The 15,181-nt window shown below is 42.1% G+C and overlaps 1 protein-coding gene across 8 annotated transcripts in view; it reads left to right on the top strand.

Moving 5' to 3' along the window:
• Positions 1–15,181, top strand: part of ADGRB2 (adhesion G protein-coupled receptor B2) — a 469,428-nt gene that overhangs the window by 420,948 nt on the left and 33,299 nt on the right. For all 8 annotated transcript variants that reach the window (XM_083173693.1, XM_083173697.1, XM_083173694.1 and 5 more), the window contains 5 exons: positions 4,165–4,268; positions 5,871–5,973; positions 8,753–8,903; positions 12,440–12,509; positions 13,774–13,840. In XM_083173693.1, coding sequence (XP_083029819.1) covers positions 4,165–4,268; positions 5,871–5,973; positions 8,753–8,903; positions 12,440–12,509; positions 13,774–13,840 — 495 coding nt within the window. The remainder of the gene's footprint in view (positions 1–4,164; positions 4,269–5,870; positions 5,974–8,752; positions 8,904–12,439; positions 12,510–13,773; positions 13,841–15,181) is intronic.

Genomic DNA, 15,181 nt, shown 5'->3' with positions numbered 1-15,181 from the left:
GCGCCGCAGGACAGGTACCCGGGCGGCAAGGGGGGGCGAAATACCGCCCTCCAGTGGCCAGCACCCTAGGCAAATGCCTAGATTTGCCTAGTGGTGGCGCCGGCCCTGATTATACTTTATTTTAAGGCATCCCTTTAAAATTATTAATATGTTTCTGTAGGAATTGGTAAAGTTGTTCTCACTAAAAATGCATGAATTGAAATGTTGCTTGTTGGTCGGTGAGCATGGTAAGGGGTTACTGTATTAAAGTTCTTAAAATGAAGAGTTGAAGTTGCACCTAGCAACCAATCAGATTGTGTCTATGATTTCTCTATTGCATTCTAGAAAATGAATGTGATTGGATGTGATTAGTTGCTATGGACAACATCACCTCTTTTAATTTTTAGAAGATTGGAGTTCTTTTTAAATGATAGTGATACTTGTGTCCTACCAGTTACTGAACGATCAACCGAACCTACCTGTTCATTTTTAAGAGATTCTTAATTCTTTTTTTTTTTTTTGCCCATTTTTTGTTTAATTTTTATTTTCAGGGAAATTCATTTCATGTAATGGCAATATGACTGAGTAAAATAATGGAAAACAAAGTGTTTCATAGCATTCTATGCTCATTTCAGCATTGGTATTGTTCTTCTGCAAGTTTAATAGGTTCACAGCTGTAATCACTACCAAAAGTATAGAGGACAGAGCAGGGGCCGAATGCTTTATTCTGTGCATTCCTTTGGTGCAGGCGGAAGATGACAATATCACTAATGGACATGTAGGTTGTCATTTAGCTGTTGTTATTGTGCAGGCTTCGTATGTGAATTATGGGACGTATGCAGGATTGAGCAAACGCCAGTCTCGGGCAAAGTGTATGCCCTCGATGAGCCAATTGATGAGAATGGGACATGCGTGCATGTGAGACGCTGACATCAGGGTTGCCGACCCTCCCGCAATTTGCGGCAGTCACCCGCATTTTGGCTCCAGCTCCCAGTCTCATGGGAATAGAGGGGATCCTCACGTTTTTTTTTTAAGGTTTACGGGAAACCTGTGACTGCGCATGCGCTAGTCAGAAATTGCCGGGGTCAGGCTATTTAAGCACAATGTCATGCCGTCGCGGCTGTCCTTCTGTTTAATGCCACAGTTGCGGGGCTTTGTGGGTAGCGCTGTCCGCAGCAGCAGCTACACACTGACTAGGCAGCGGCGGGAGAGCAAGCTGGCTGACAGCGCAGCACGGAGAGCGGGAGCGGCCATGACCTCGGGAGAAGCGGCAGAGGTTGGTGGCTGCACTGCAGAATACGAACTTAGCAGCGGCAGGCAGCACAGCACAGGGAGCGGGTGAGATTAACTGGCTGCATATTAAAACTTATTTATGTCCCTCTGCTCCCTGCTGACATTTTATAAGGGTCCCCCCCTCCAGGCCTCCACGCTCCTGCAGCAGCGCAGTTTCATAAAAACTCTCCCCTTCTTCTGCTTCATAAACATTTGTTTCTCCCCACTGCCTTATACATTTCTGGGGGGAACCAGTGGGGAGAGAGATAATTTTTTATGAAGCTGCAGCAGCGTGGGGGCCTGGAGGGGGGAGAGGAGGAAAGATCCCTAAGAAGTAGTGGGGGGCTGCTTCAGCAATAACGATAATGAAGCAGGAGAGAGACGGAGGGGTAATGTTTGGAGAGGGGGCATGGGAAGATGCATAACATTTATGAAAAAGTGGGGAGGGGGCAAGAGAGGAGGAATCATATTACCATAAAAATTGTTCCTCTCCCCCCTCCACGCAGTTGGTTTTGGTGCCTGGAAATGATGGGAGTCCCCTTGTTTTATTCCATTGTCTCATTTTTTTTCAAAATTATCCAGTATGGCCACATATCATGTGGTAAACTAGATACACCAATAAGTGTCACTAGATACGCCTATAGGTGTCCCTAGACACGCCCATATGTGTCATTAGACACGCCCTTTGGGTGGAACATGACACGCCCACTCAGAATCTAAAATCTCCTTGAAACTGTTTTTCAAAAGTAGGCAACCCTGGCTTACATGCCACTTTTAAAGAGAGCAAAGATAAGCGTGGCTCCATCTGTACATTCTAATAATTATGACCTGTAGAGAACCTGGGGCATACAGTATGCAGTGGTGAATGCCTCTATAGCGGCATAAAGTTTTACAAATGCAGTATGTGGAAATACTAGGGCCGATGCTAGGGTGATTACCACCCCCTTGCACACTATAAATTAGTGCCCTCCCATACTTTACAAAGAGACCGCACATGATGAAGGCACACGCTAAAAACAAGGTGTATAATGGTGTAGTGCCTCTTTATACAAATAGAGGCTGATTCATACCTGCTCATACAGGTCCGAGTTCATCCCCATCCCCGAGGGTAATGGACTGTGCATGCGCATAGGTGCTAATGCACATGTGCTGTCCCCCACTGCAAGCGCCTTCGGCGATATTTTCAATCACCAGGGTGCTCAATGCATGATTGACAGGCAGGGGACACCCGGCATCACATGGGCATTCCCACAAAAATGGTGGTCGTGCCTATGAAAATGCTGGGTGTGCCCCAGGGAACACAGGCTTTCCCCTGCTTGCTTCGGGTGGGTGGCTGACATCACATGATGTCAGCGCTAGCCCCCAATTCAGAGAAACCCATGCAGCGGAAAAGTACAGAAACAGCGCATTGCGCCAAAGCCCGAAGTGGAAGTACCCGCTAAAACCGGCACACTCCGGCCCGGAGTGTGCCGGGTTTAGTGGGTACTTCCGCTTCGGGGTTTGGTGCAATGCGCTGTTTCTGTCTTTTAGACACACTCCAGCGGGTCTGCCGGATGGCGGTGGACACCGCTAGGCGGCTGCAATAGTCTATATGACTTGGGGCATTTTATAATAGGCAGTTGTGGAATCACCTTAGCCAGCGGAAGGGACCACCTGGAAGCGGGGATAGCCTGCGGAAGGGAGCTTGGCGCACACCAAGCTTACTTAGCTGGGTCATACCAGCTCTGGGAAATGCACTATTTTTCCTTACACTATACTTTAATACTGAAACAGCCCTGCATATCTGCACAGCTGTGTAGGCAAGCTCAAAGAACATGAACATCATTGTAGTAATTAATAAAATATTGATTTTCATCACTTTATGCACTAGTTTTGATTGGGGATAGAACAACAAGTAAATTACATTACCAGACTGTTCACAGCAGAACAGAGAGGTAAATTTACTAAGATGGGAGTTGCTATGGGCAACATCCCATCTTCAATACAACTTACATCTTCGTAAACTTACCCTAGAGAATTTCAGGAGACAAGCGATAATCTTACAGATAAATTGTCTTTTCATTTGGGGAATAAGGGCCGGCTGCACCCGAGGGGGACAGTGAAATGTGAGGAATGATGGCCAGCAAGCAGCCAGAGAAAATAGAGTAGAAGGTGCTGAATAGTGATCTCATCAAACTGATAAATAGATAAACTTCTCATACCAAGCTCTATATGAAACACGAGTTGAAAAGAAATGGGGAGTTGCATCTATATATATTCAAAATATTGGCTTACAAGAATAAACCATGTTTGTACATTAAGTTTAATGTTTTTTAAGTGTTAATTTTCCCATTGTTTGGACTGTTTCCAAGGTACTGTATCTAGACCAGTAGTTCTCAAACTAGGTCCTCAGGACTCCACACAGCAGGTTTTCCATGTCACTCAACTTATTACTGACTGACACATTTTAGAAGATCCACAGGTGGAGCTAATTATTTCACTTGATTCTGTGATGAGATTTGCAAAACATGCACTGTGTGGGGTCCTGAGGACCAATTTTGAGAACCTGTGATCTAGACTGTTGGAACATCCTACTGTATATTGGGTAACATGTTTCCATTCAAAGAGCTTGAGGAGCATATATATGGGGCAATTACAATCCCATTTTTAAGCGATCTGACCAGATCACTTAGAAATGGAGCACAAAACGTTCTGCGTGTATGGCCCCCAGCGACAGAGATGCGTTGTCCCATGAGTCGCTATCACCTGACTAGGTTCTCGCTAGATGCAGTCAAAATCTACCAATTGCCTGTGTTCTCTTTATTGAGAACACGGGCAGTGACTGATAGCTCAACGCACATCGCTGGTGCACAGCACAAAGCTCCCATCGCCCTGTGTGTACAGGGTTTTACACTCTTTTGTCTGTCTCATCAGGTGATGGATGTCACCGGTTCTCCATCTGTGCCCTTGATGATTGGCTGTGCTGTATCCTGTATGGCTTTGCTCATTCTTCTTGCTGTTTATGCTGCATTTTGGAGGTAAGTTTGTCTTTATACATGATGCCTGCTGTTATCATTCTCCTGTTGACTCAACAATGCAGGCAACAAGGTCCAATATTCTGCAGGTAGGAAAATACAGGAGATATTATGGCTGTGTGAATAGATCTGGAAGTATCCAGGTAGTGCAGGGCAACCAGTTCAAAAGTTATCCAGGCTGTGTAATAATGATGATTAACTCTGTCAGGAGACAATGCAGAGAAAGTGAAGAGTTCAAATACATAAAGTGGCATATATCTATTATATGTTTGCCAGCCTGCACATTGTGGGGTAATTTCATGTTATTAAAAAGATAAATTGTCTTGGACGTATTGATGTCACTATGACATGTCATAAGATGTACAATAGACTAAGCAGAAGCAAGGCAAGCTTAAGTTCGATCAATGGCATTAGTAAATCCATGCAAAGGGGGTGAAATAATTGCAGGCATCTTAGTTATTATTACAAGATCTAGTTTAAACTGAATCTTTAAGTGATAGAATTATAAGACTTTTGATTGAAGGTTTGGAATATATTAATAATATACTGTAGTAGCTAAAAAGCTAAAATATCAAAATGAAGAACTGTTCATTTGAACGTAGGGAAAGGGGTTAGTAAGAAAAGTAGAAGGAAGGAGCAAAAATTCTAAGGGGGGATTCATTTATCCACAGTAGTTCAAGTAGTTTACCATGGCTAATTGATCTTCTGGATGCATTCCAGTTAGCCCTGAAAGCTGGCACTATAGGAGATTTCTTTTTTCACCTGCCTGGTGGAAGACAAAGCCCCCCCCCATATTAAAGAGGATTTTCGCGGTCCTGCCTGCAAAAGCCCATCAGGAACTTACTGGATCCTATGTTTTTTTTTGTAAGAAAACTTTTTTTTTCTTTTTCATGTGAAAAAATTGGCCTTTAATTTAATTGCCCAAAAATCATCAGGCAAAAAATCATGGCAAAGCATAAACATTTCTTAGGCATAATTGAATTCAATTCTGGGTCTAAAATAAAAATATTGGTCTTTATATGGAAATTGCTTGGGAGATTGGACAGGCTAATTAAGACAAGTTTGACTTGCTCCCAAAAAAAATAAGTTAACATAAGTGGCATATTATTTTGATATAGATGTACGGTATATATACTGTATATTTCATTGCTGCACTTAATAACAACTTATATGTGGGCTGCCCTTATTAATAGAACACATTCTGAAAACTGCCAGATGAATAAAGCCAATACAAAAATAAAATATAGCTGCTACTTACCTTGGAATCAAGACGTTATTGAAGATATTGATTAGTCCAAAATAATATGAATGAAAATTGTGTGACTTTAAGCTATTTTAAATCCCTTTTTCAACTCCATCTTCACTGTTCTTTAAAACACTAAACTAGATCTATTAATAACCACGGATGTTCTATGAATAACCAGTGATAATAAACGCCACAGATGTCCTCTTCTATTTAATACGTCTTTACCAAAATAACTATTTTTTACAACTGTAGCAAATTTTCTGTGGAGAGGAACACTTCACATAACTAGTTTCTACTTCTAACCTCATATGTTTTATGATCCGTTGCTCTCTATATACGTAATTTCTTTTCTATCCTAGATTCATTCGTTCTGAGCGCTCCATCATCCTGCTTAATTTCTGTTTGTCCATCCTTGCTTCCAATGTGTTGATTTTGGTGGGACAATCCCAAGCGCTCAGCAAGGTGAGATAAATTGGTTATATAGAACTTATGCTGTGATTGGGTTAGGCCACTAACAATATTATGTAAAATGTATGCGATATAAAGAACTTAAAGCAATTATGATTACATGTCTAAAAAAAAAAATTACATGTACATAACTATTCACAGCCTTTGCGCAATACTTTGTTGATGCACCTTTGGCAGCAATTACAGCCTCGGGTCTTTTTGAATATGATGCCACAGGGTTGGCACAACTATCTTTGGGCAGTTCCTCTTTGCAGCACCTCTCAATCTCCATCAGGTTGGATGGGAAGTGTTGGTGCCCAACCATTTTCAGATCTCTCCAGAGATGTTCAATTGGATTCAAGTCTGGGCTCTGGCTGGGCCACTCAAGGACAGTCACAGAGTTGTCCTGAAGCCATTCCTTTGATATGTTGGCAGTGTGCTTAGGGTTGTTGTCCTGCTGAAAGATGAACCATCACCCCAGTCTGAGGTCAAGAGCGCTCTGGAGCAGGTTTTCATCCAGATTGTCTCTGTACATTACTGCATTCATCTTTCCCTCTATCCTGACTAGTCTCCCAGTTCCGGCTGCTGTAAAACATCCCCACAGCATGATGATGCCACCACCATGCTTCACTGTAGGGATGGTATTGGCCTGGATATGAGAATAATGTGAATAGATTGCAGTGGCCATACTAATATTTGATATAGGGCCTGATTGTAATCCCATAGTTCTCCTGTGTGTTCACACGCTAATCCTCTGCACATGCGCATATTCTCATATGTGCATGTGCAGGGCTTCTGTGTGGGAGCCTTCGCTAATCTGCACTGTTGGCATTGCGCTTGCACAGGAGGGGGGGGGGGACGTGCCTGCAGGATGGGAACGCGCAGCGTTTCTTGGGTGTCCCCATGCAAATGCTGGGCATTCCCATGTAAATGTGGCCGTGATGCTGTGTACCGGGGGCGGCCTGCCCTGTCTTCGCCCCGGAGCCTACAAATATAAGTCATTCTCCACTGACTTATAATTGCGAGCCCTGGAGAAATCATTTGATTTCTCCTGGTGCAGGCACATGTAAGGGGAGGATGTGTTTTCATAACACATCCCCTTGCATGGTTGCGAGGGGATACGGCGGTGGGGGGGTGTTTTTTGGACTCAGTAAGCTACTATCTTCACAGCTTACCGAGTCAACCAGAATCCGGCCCATAGTATCATTGGAAGGGATCGTGAAGCCCACAGCCAACTGCATGTATCTGTGATTGGGCCTGCATGAGCCACATTTACACGAACACACCACTATAGGGAGCAGCCTATGTTTGCATGCTTCGTCTCTCCTAAATGTGCCTACGGTTTTGGATTTGTGAGCCTAGATATGATGCATAGATATCTGCATGCAGATGTATATTGGTGTGTTGAATGAGTGTGACAACTGTGTGTTAAAGAAAATAAACACATTCACCTTGGTACATTTATTGTTGTGTCACTGGAAATAACCTACACATAATGACTTTGTTTTGAGCCCCCACTACATATGCACTCCATCCTCCCACCCTTTTTATGCGCCCCAGTCTCATATGTTCGCTAGTGTTCTGCGCCCGTTTGCATTCCTTTCTTCCCAAGCTTTTTTAATCAATATCAGTATTAACTTACATGCTCAGTAATATGCTTTCAGTTATACAATAGATCAGCAACGCTGGGGGCTAGAAAAGAAAATCGATTTGGAAATGGAGTAGTGGGTATTGAGAGGTAGATTTTTCTTTTTGTTTATTCCACACACAAAAACGGAAAAATGAACATTTTTTCTTCAGAAATTCTTTTAACTACATATGTTTTATATATGCAGATAAGTGACATACCTACAGTATAAATATTTATTTGTGAAACTTATATTACTTCCACCCCATGTGTCGGTTCATGCTACCCGTACTTTTAACACACCAAGCTTGAACTCCTCATTACTCGTGCATCATTTTGTAACCATATATGCTTCTGATTGGCATTAAGTCTACTAGTGGTTTCCTAATTTCTAATCCTTGAATATATTACTACCTTTACTTCTATTTTACCACTGAGATGTAATACTATTACTACCTATATTAGTGGCCCTTAAAGACTAACGTGCATTACGTAAAGAAATGGCACATTTATATCTAAGTGCTACATTAAGGCCCCCATACATTACTGCAACTTTTCCGAGGGGAGAAGTTGCAGCCAATCCTCCTTGAGCCGCCCTTCCCGGGTGGTAGGATGGCATGGGATATATTGCATGCGGTCCTTTTGCATGTGATATATCGCATGCGATCCCATTCCATGCTGTTGGGAGGCTGTCCGAGTCAGAGGTCGGACGTGCAAGCAGATCCCATCTCCGACTCTGGTCCAATGCGCATGGGACCGCACATCAGATCTAATGTCAAAAACGTGATTTGGCTACTTTTTTACCCGATTTCTCGGCCGATCCGTAGGAATCCAGTGAAAAGTAGCCAAATTGCACAAGTGTATGGCCAGCATTACTGTCAGTGGTCAAGCAATAAAGAGTTTACTTGTAGTGGAGTGACACTTGTTTGATGGTTTGAATGGGTTTGTAAAATCTAACATTATCTGGGTATCGTTACATATAGAAATGTTATATTTTTGGTTCTTTCTGTGTTAACACTGCCTCCCAATAATGCCACAGAATTGTTGGCCTACAGGTAGGCTATGCTTGGAAAGTCCATTGTGAGATGATTATAATGGGCGGGGGAGGCTATAATTATTCCTCTCGTGATATTCCTGCTCCTGACACTGCCTTCTGTCTCTCTGCAGGCTGTCTGTGCTCTCATTGCTGCTTTCCTGCACTTCTTCTTTCTCTCTTCCTTCTGTTGGGTGCTTACGGAGGCCTGGCAGTCCTACCTGGCTGTTATTGGGCAAATGAGAACACGTCTGGTGCGTAAGCGCTTCCTGTGCCTGGGATGGGGTAAGATACAACTCTTTAGGGCTTTCCTTTATCATTTTAACACACATTTTTATGCTAGGTCTTTGTAACTGCGATTTTGTAATGAATAAAAGGACTATTCGCTAAAGCCATTTTAAAACGGATTCCTGGATGTGTATAAGTGTGAATAGTTATACGAAATCACATATTTTTTGCACTTGAAGAGAAGGTATCAGCAGGTTCTCCATTGATATTCTTGTACCTTACTATTGAAAGGCATGTTGCAGTATTATATGTCTGCCTTCTAGCCTACAGCTGGAGTTTACAGCAATTGTAAATTGAGAATAAGACTGTAATCTCTTATCGGTACTAAACCATTTTATGAATATTTGTATTAAATCATAGGCTCACATGTTCAATTGAAGTTTACTCTGCATTATACTGAATACGTTTATAAAGCTAAATTTCTTGCCATCTTTCACCAGTCCTTTCTCCGACTTGCCAACACAAACCATTTCAACATGGTTATAATGTTTCTCTCTTGTTTTCCTGTTATTTTCCAATTGTGATCATCTGGGCTTTGCTTTTATAATAATTTAGATACTTATTATAGCTGTGTGGAAATAATGTGACGTACTCAGCCCATTTTTTAATTTGACAAGTAATTTCCCATCTTGATACCTAAAAAATGCTCCATCACAGCTCCTACAGATGTGATCACATACATCTATGCTCCTTTCATGTTAAACAGCCCTTCTAGTTGCTCCATGACATGGTGTGATTGCCTCTGTATCTGCATACAAAATGCTTTCCACGAAATCGCTGTAGGGTAGCATTTCTTATGCAGATACCGCGGCAGTCACACAATGAAAATAGACACGCCGCATATCATTTTAATTCATTTTTGTTCAGTTTTGCAAATAAGACGCTATTTAAAAAAAAAAAAAAAAAAAAGAGGCAAAAAGATGCCAGCTGCTACCGAGTCACATGGAGCTCACGTGTTATGTACAAGGTGGCATGTACCGCATGGAAGATATATGTATGTGGACACCTCTGTATGTTGTTTTGTGTCACATTGCACCTACTGTATTTCTGTGCTAGTGTACGGCTCATGACAAGGGGATTTTTTATCCTCTGGTTGGAGAAGTTGAACAGATCAGAATACCCGAGATGTCACTTTATCTGATTAAATAAAATAAAAGATTGAAGGGGTGTAGAAGACTTTTATAAAGTGACGTTCTTGGATACTGGGTGGTTAGTGAGTTGTACGTAATAAAATACTATGGGACTGACTCTGAGATGGCTACTGTTAGCATGTGTAAACTCTTTAGATATGCCATCGGATGCACCAGCGCTATAGTATGTCAGGAACTGTTTCTCCAGCTAAGTATGGCCTCATATATACAGAGGTATCCTCCCTAATCCTTGCTCCAATCCATTTGCACATCTGAAGGGATTGTGATCCACACACAGCCGCAAGTCAATTGCCAGGGCTAGTGGTAAGGATTCGGGAGGACCTGACTGTAAGTGGTTCATCATCTCTTTATGCAACCACTTTTCAGTGGCAACACTCCCATGTACGTGCTAAGACACTTCTGAGGCTGTGCATCTCAATTGCTGGTCCAACTACAGTATCTGCACGTGACCTACAATACATGTGCATTGAGACATAAGTATGAGCAGAAATTTTTTCCCCTGCGTCTGACATTGGCTGTGCTTACGACTCAGAATAAGGCACAATTTGTCATTATGTCTTTTTATCAATATGAATATAAAACATAAATGAGGGTGGAACAACCAATGTTTAAAATGATAATGATTTTAAATTGATTGTTGTTAGTTGCGCTAAAGAGATATGAAAGGTTATGAAAATACCATTATCTATGCATATCCTTATCATATATCTTACTTTGGGCATTGATTAATGAAGTGCATAATTATAATGTAATGTCATTCATACTATATATATCAGTGGTTCCCATTCCTAGTCCTCAAGTACCCCCAACAGTGCACGTTTTCCAGGTCACCCAGCAGGTGCACTCATTATTCAGACACATTTAAAAATATCCACAGGTGCAGCTAATTATGTCACTTGTGATTCTGTGTGGAGTCCTGGAAAACGTGCACTGTTGGGGGTACTTGAGGACCAGGGTTGCAAACCACTGCTATACATTGTACAGATGGATGTTATCAACATAATGTACCATAGGAAAAAATGTCAGAAGACAAACTATATTTAGATATATGAAATAAGTTTACGGCACATCAATTATCTATTTTAACATAATGATAACATCTCCGCCTGTTCCATGTTACGGTGAATTCTGTATGTACAGTACATGATATTGTGGTAATTGTGGGGAAAAAATATCACACTGTATGGTCTTGTTTCTATGGGGTCAATTTCCATAGATTTATTTAGTGATTTCACACAGATAGGATTCAATCTAAATCAAGGTTGTGCTTCCAGGGCTAAAACACGCATTTACTAACATTTCAAAATCATCATAGTAAATGTGTCTTTCAGCCACTGAAACCGAGGGTGATATTTTATAGGATGAGAGTTTTAGTAACTTTTCAAAATCTCCCATTATCGCACTTTTTAAAATCAAATTTTTTTGCTCGAATTGGCATATTTAATTAGCTGCATATTTCGAGCAAAAAAGTGCGATTAAGTGCGAAAATGTGCGATTTTTAGTCATGAAAATGTGCGAATTTGAGGAAATGTGCAAATTTCTGTTAAAAAACACAGGGACACCGGTGACAGCCCCAGGCTTCAGCCCTGGATGGGTGAAGCCGGGGAAGGGGCCCCTTTATTGGGGTGGTCCCCATTCCCCCAAGGACCCTGTCCAAGGCTGACCAGCCATGGTGCTCATGGTTCGGCCGGGGGACCTTATGTAAAAAGTGTCTGTGGCATGACATGACAGCTGTGGCATGACACCACGGGCTGTTGGAGCCCGGTGCTGGTTTCAAAATACAGGGGACCCACAGATTTTTTGTCCCCTGCATTTTTGGAACCAGATCCAGCTCAATGAGCCTGGGGCTGGTTATGCTCAGGAGGGGGGACCTCATGTCTTTTTTTGCTAAATTAACTTTTACACATTTTTGAAGACAGGACCATGCACAGATCGCAATGATCTGTACATGGTTCTGGCAAATTCGCCTGTCAGAACCTGGTCTGCATGTGTGGTGATTTTTAGTAACATTTTCCCGTTTTCGCATCTCATTAAATATGCAAATTGTATACTTTTCAATGCGAAAACATCTGGATGCGAGTCTCAGTGCTACTAAAAATCGCACCTTCACAAGGTGCGATTTCGCGTTGTTTTTTTTTGCCATTTTTTGCATCTCATTAAATATGCGAATTCGGGAAAACGTGCGATTTCGGACGTTTTTCCCCTAAAAATCGCAAAAAAATTAAAAAAAAATAACATTTTCGCATCTCATTAAATGTCATCCCGATTTTCATTTGAGATAGATCAGTTTGAAATGGATAAAGATCAATGAGAATCATCCTGTGTTTAATAAAATCCTAAGTGTGTAGATAATCATACATAATTATTGCATTCTATTGTCAGGGTTACCAGCTCTGGTGGTTGCAGTGTCTGTTGGTTTCACCAGAACAAAAGGATATGGAACACCCCATTAGTAAGTCAGTCCTCAGTATACATTTATGTCTGGTACTTGTTTCCTAGCAGGGGGCGCCCACAAAGCTATTTGCTATATAGTGGGCTATTCTGCGTAGTGAAATCGCATTGCACATCGCATCGCATGGCTTTTTGTGCCTTGCGATGTGTGCGATGCGATCTCAGTAGTTAATTTATTCACTGCACCCTGAGTGAAATCGCATCGCACATCGCATTGCATCGCATGAGATGTGAGATGCGATCTCAGTAGTTCATATGGTAAAACACCTAAAACAGCACCACTCTCCACGTCACCCCGAAGCGTGGCGAGCCCCTCGAGGGGCATCGGTACGCGTCCTCCGACCTTTTCATACCCCCACCATCCACGTCGGCGTGCAGTTTACTTTATATAGTGTGGCGAGCGCAGCGAGCCACAGAGCCCGGTGTTGGGTAAAAATAACCTGAGAAAAACCCATGGCGACCTTTTGACTGTCAACCTTCCCCATGTCGACCCAATGCTTGTGTCAACCTTCCAACCATGTCAACCTTAGGTATGTCAACCTATTTCACGTACCCAGCTAATGCATGTCGACATATAGTGGTCGACCTATTGCATGTCGACGTAATTGGTGTCAACCAAATAACCGTATACCATGTCTAGAAGCAGGAATGTTCAGGGACAAAATGTTAGAAACTGTGACTTTGCATGTAAATTAGGGGCACCTGAACACGTTGCTATGTTGACCTAAAACAGAGCACACACTAGTCAATGTGTATACAGCATGAAATAATGGGTGAGAGGGACCCTGCATCAGCAAGTGCATATACACATGCTGATGCAGGAAGCGATGGGAAAACAAGGGTGGTCATGCTGTATTCGCCAGCATGGCAGCACTAGCGATATTTGTGATTGACCCTGCAGCAGGGCTAACCAGAAGACATCACGTACAACTATGGGAGCAGGCAGAGAGTGCGTACACACTGGACTAGATGAATGATTTGTCGATCCAATCCGTCAGATTCAGACAAATGTTCAAAATATCATATGTACCCAGCTTTACAATATGCAAAGTATTTATTTCCCGCTGACCACTGTGGGTTTGCCAACCATTTGCTAGTCAGTTCTTATCCTTTAGCATTCCTTCCATCATTCAATAGTTTTTGCAAGAAAATAAATACAGTACTAAGTTATAACTCAGCCATATACTTACATTTCTTTCTTTTTTCCGTTTCTTACATTTTTATCCCCTTACTACTATTGGATAATGTGTTTCTGTGGACTCCAGTTGCTGGCTCTCTCTAGAAGGAGGGCTACTCTACGCTTTTGTGGGTCCTGCAGCTGTCATTGTTCTGGTAAGCATTGCGATGGTTAAACCCTGTTCTTTTGCTTGCTGTTTGTATATAAACCCCACAACTAGATCATAGGACAACAGATGTGATTGCCCCTCATTCTCCTTTTTACGTATATTCATGTTCATTTATGTAATCGGTTGTCCAGCTGCACATTGCGGCATTCCATTCCATCCACTCTGCTCAGAGGGCTCGTACATTGTTACCTTTACATAACTTCTCATGTCTTTCAAATCTTGGAAAATCCTTTATAAAGTTTGCTGTGTTGTATGCCCAAATAATGCAATAAATACCGGGACTGTTTTATCATAATTATGTGTTGTTAATATAATTTAGTAAAAGTGTTGTAACCCAATTGTGGGAATGTATATATGGTATTGTATGGGCTAAATCTATAAAATGGCAGGTTTGCAGTGGCTACTGGTCCCAGGAAGCCTGTTAGGGCATGCTGTAGAGAATAAGTACAGTACAGTACTAGCATACCCAGTCATCAAGGGCCAGTTCGCACCTGTTGTCCACCTGCAAAAAAAAATAAAGTATAAATATATATCCTGATGAAAAAGCGAAATACAGCTTTGAAACGTTGATAGACAATAGTGTATTGTGAGGATGGTTATGAACTGCGCACTCACTGGTAACTCAGTTACTAAGGTAACTAGCTGTTGGATGTGCGGTGTCCCACTATACACTCTAACTGGTTTTAAGCTAAACCGATTATCTGGTGATCTGTCGATTGTATGGTGTGTATGTCCAGGAATGATTAGGCATGGAGAGTGTGTATTAACAAATAACAATTATTTATTGGTTATATGCTTGATAGGGTGAGGGAATGGGATGTGTCCTCTAGGTGAAAGAGTTCTCGTGAGTCTCTGTGCCGGCAGACAGGATACCACCACGTCACTCACTTGGGTGACGTGGGTCTCTGTTGGAGGACTGTGCCATGACTAAGGGCCCTGAGGGGGTCCGAAACGTTGGGATTATGCAGTCATTTAAAAAAAGATTAAACTCTTATAACTATATGGAGAGTCTGGTGAGTGCCTTGTCCTTGGATCTCTCTCTCTCTCTCTCTCTCTATACATATATATATATATATATATAACGGAACTTGAAACGTTGACGACTTCAGCTATGCTTTTTACATGTGCACCATAAAAATCTTTTAAAACCTACAAGCCGTCTGAGTGCCGCCTCCATCCCTGGGGAACCCCACCAAGGTCCCCCAGTCCCCATCCATGTAATAAACAGCTTCTTTAATGCTCTAAGCACCCACACAGTATTTGAACTAGGAGGACGTGCCAGACATTGCGGGATATGTATATATATATATAGAACAAAAATACCCAG

The sequence above is a fragment of the Crinia signifera genome, chromosome 2, assembly GCF_055691185.1.
Source record: "Crinia signifera chromosome 2, ASM5569118v1, whole genome shotgun sequence".
NCBI lineage: Eukaryota > Metazoa > Chordata > Amphibia > Anura > Myobatrachidae > Crinia > Crinia signifera.
Note: the sequence above shows the minus strand (reverse complement) of the source record. Positions and strands in the feature narration are given on the sequence as shown.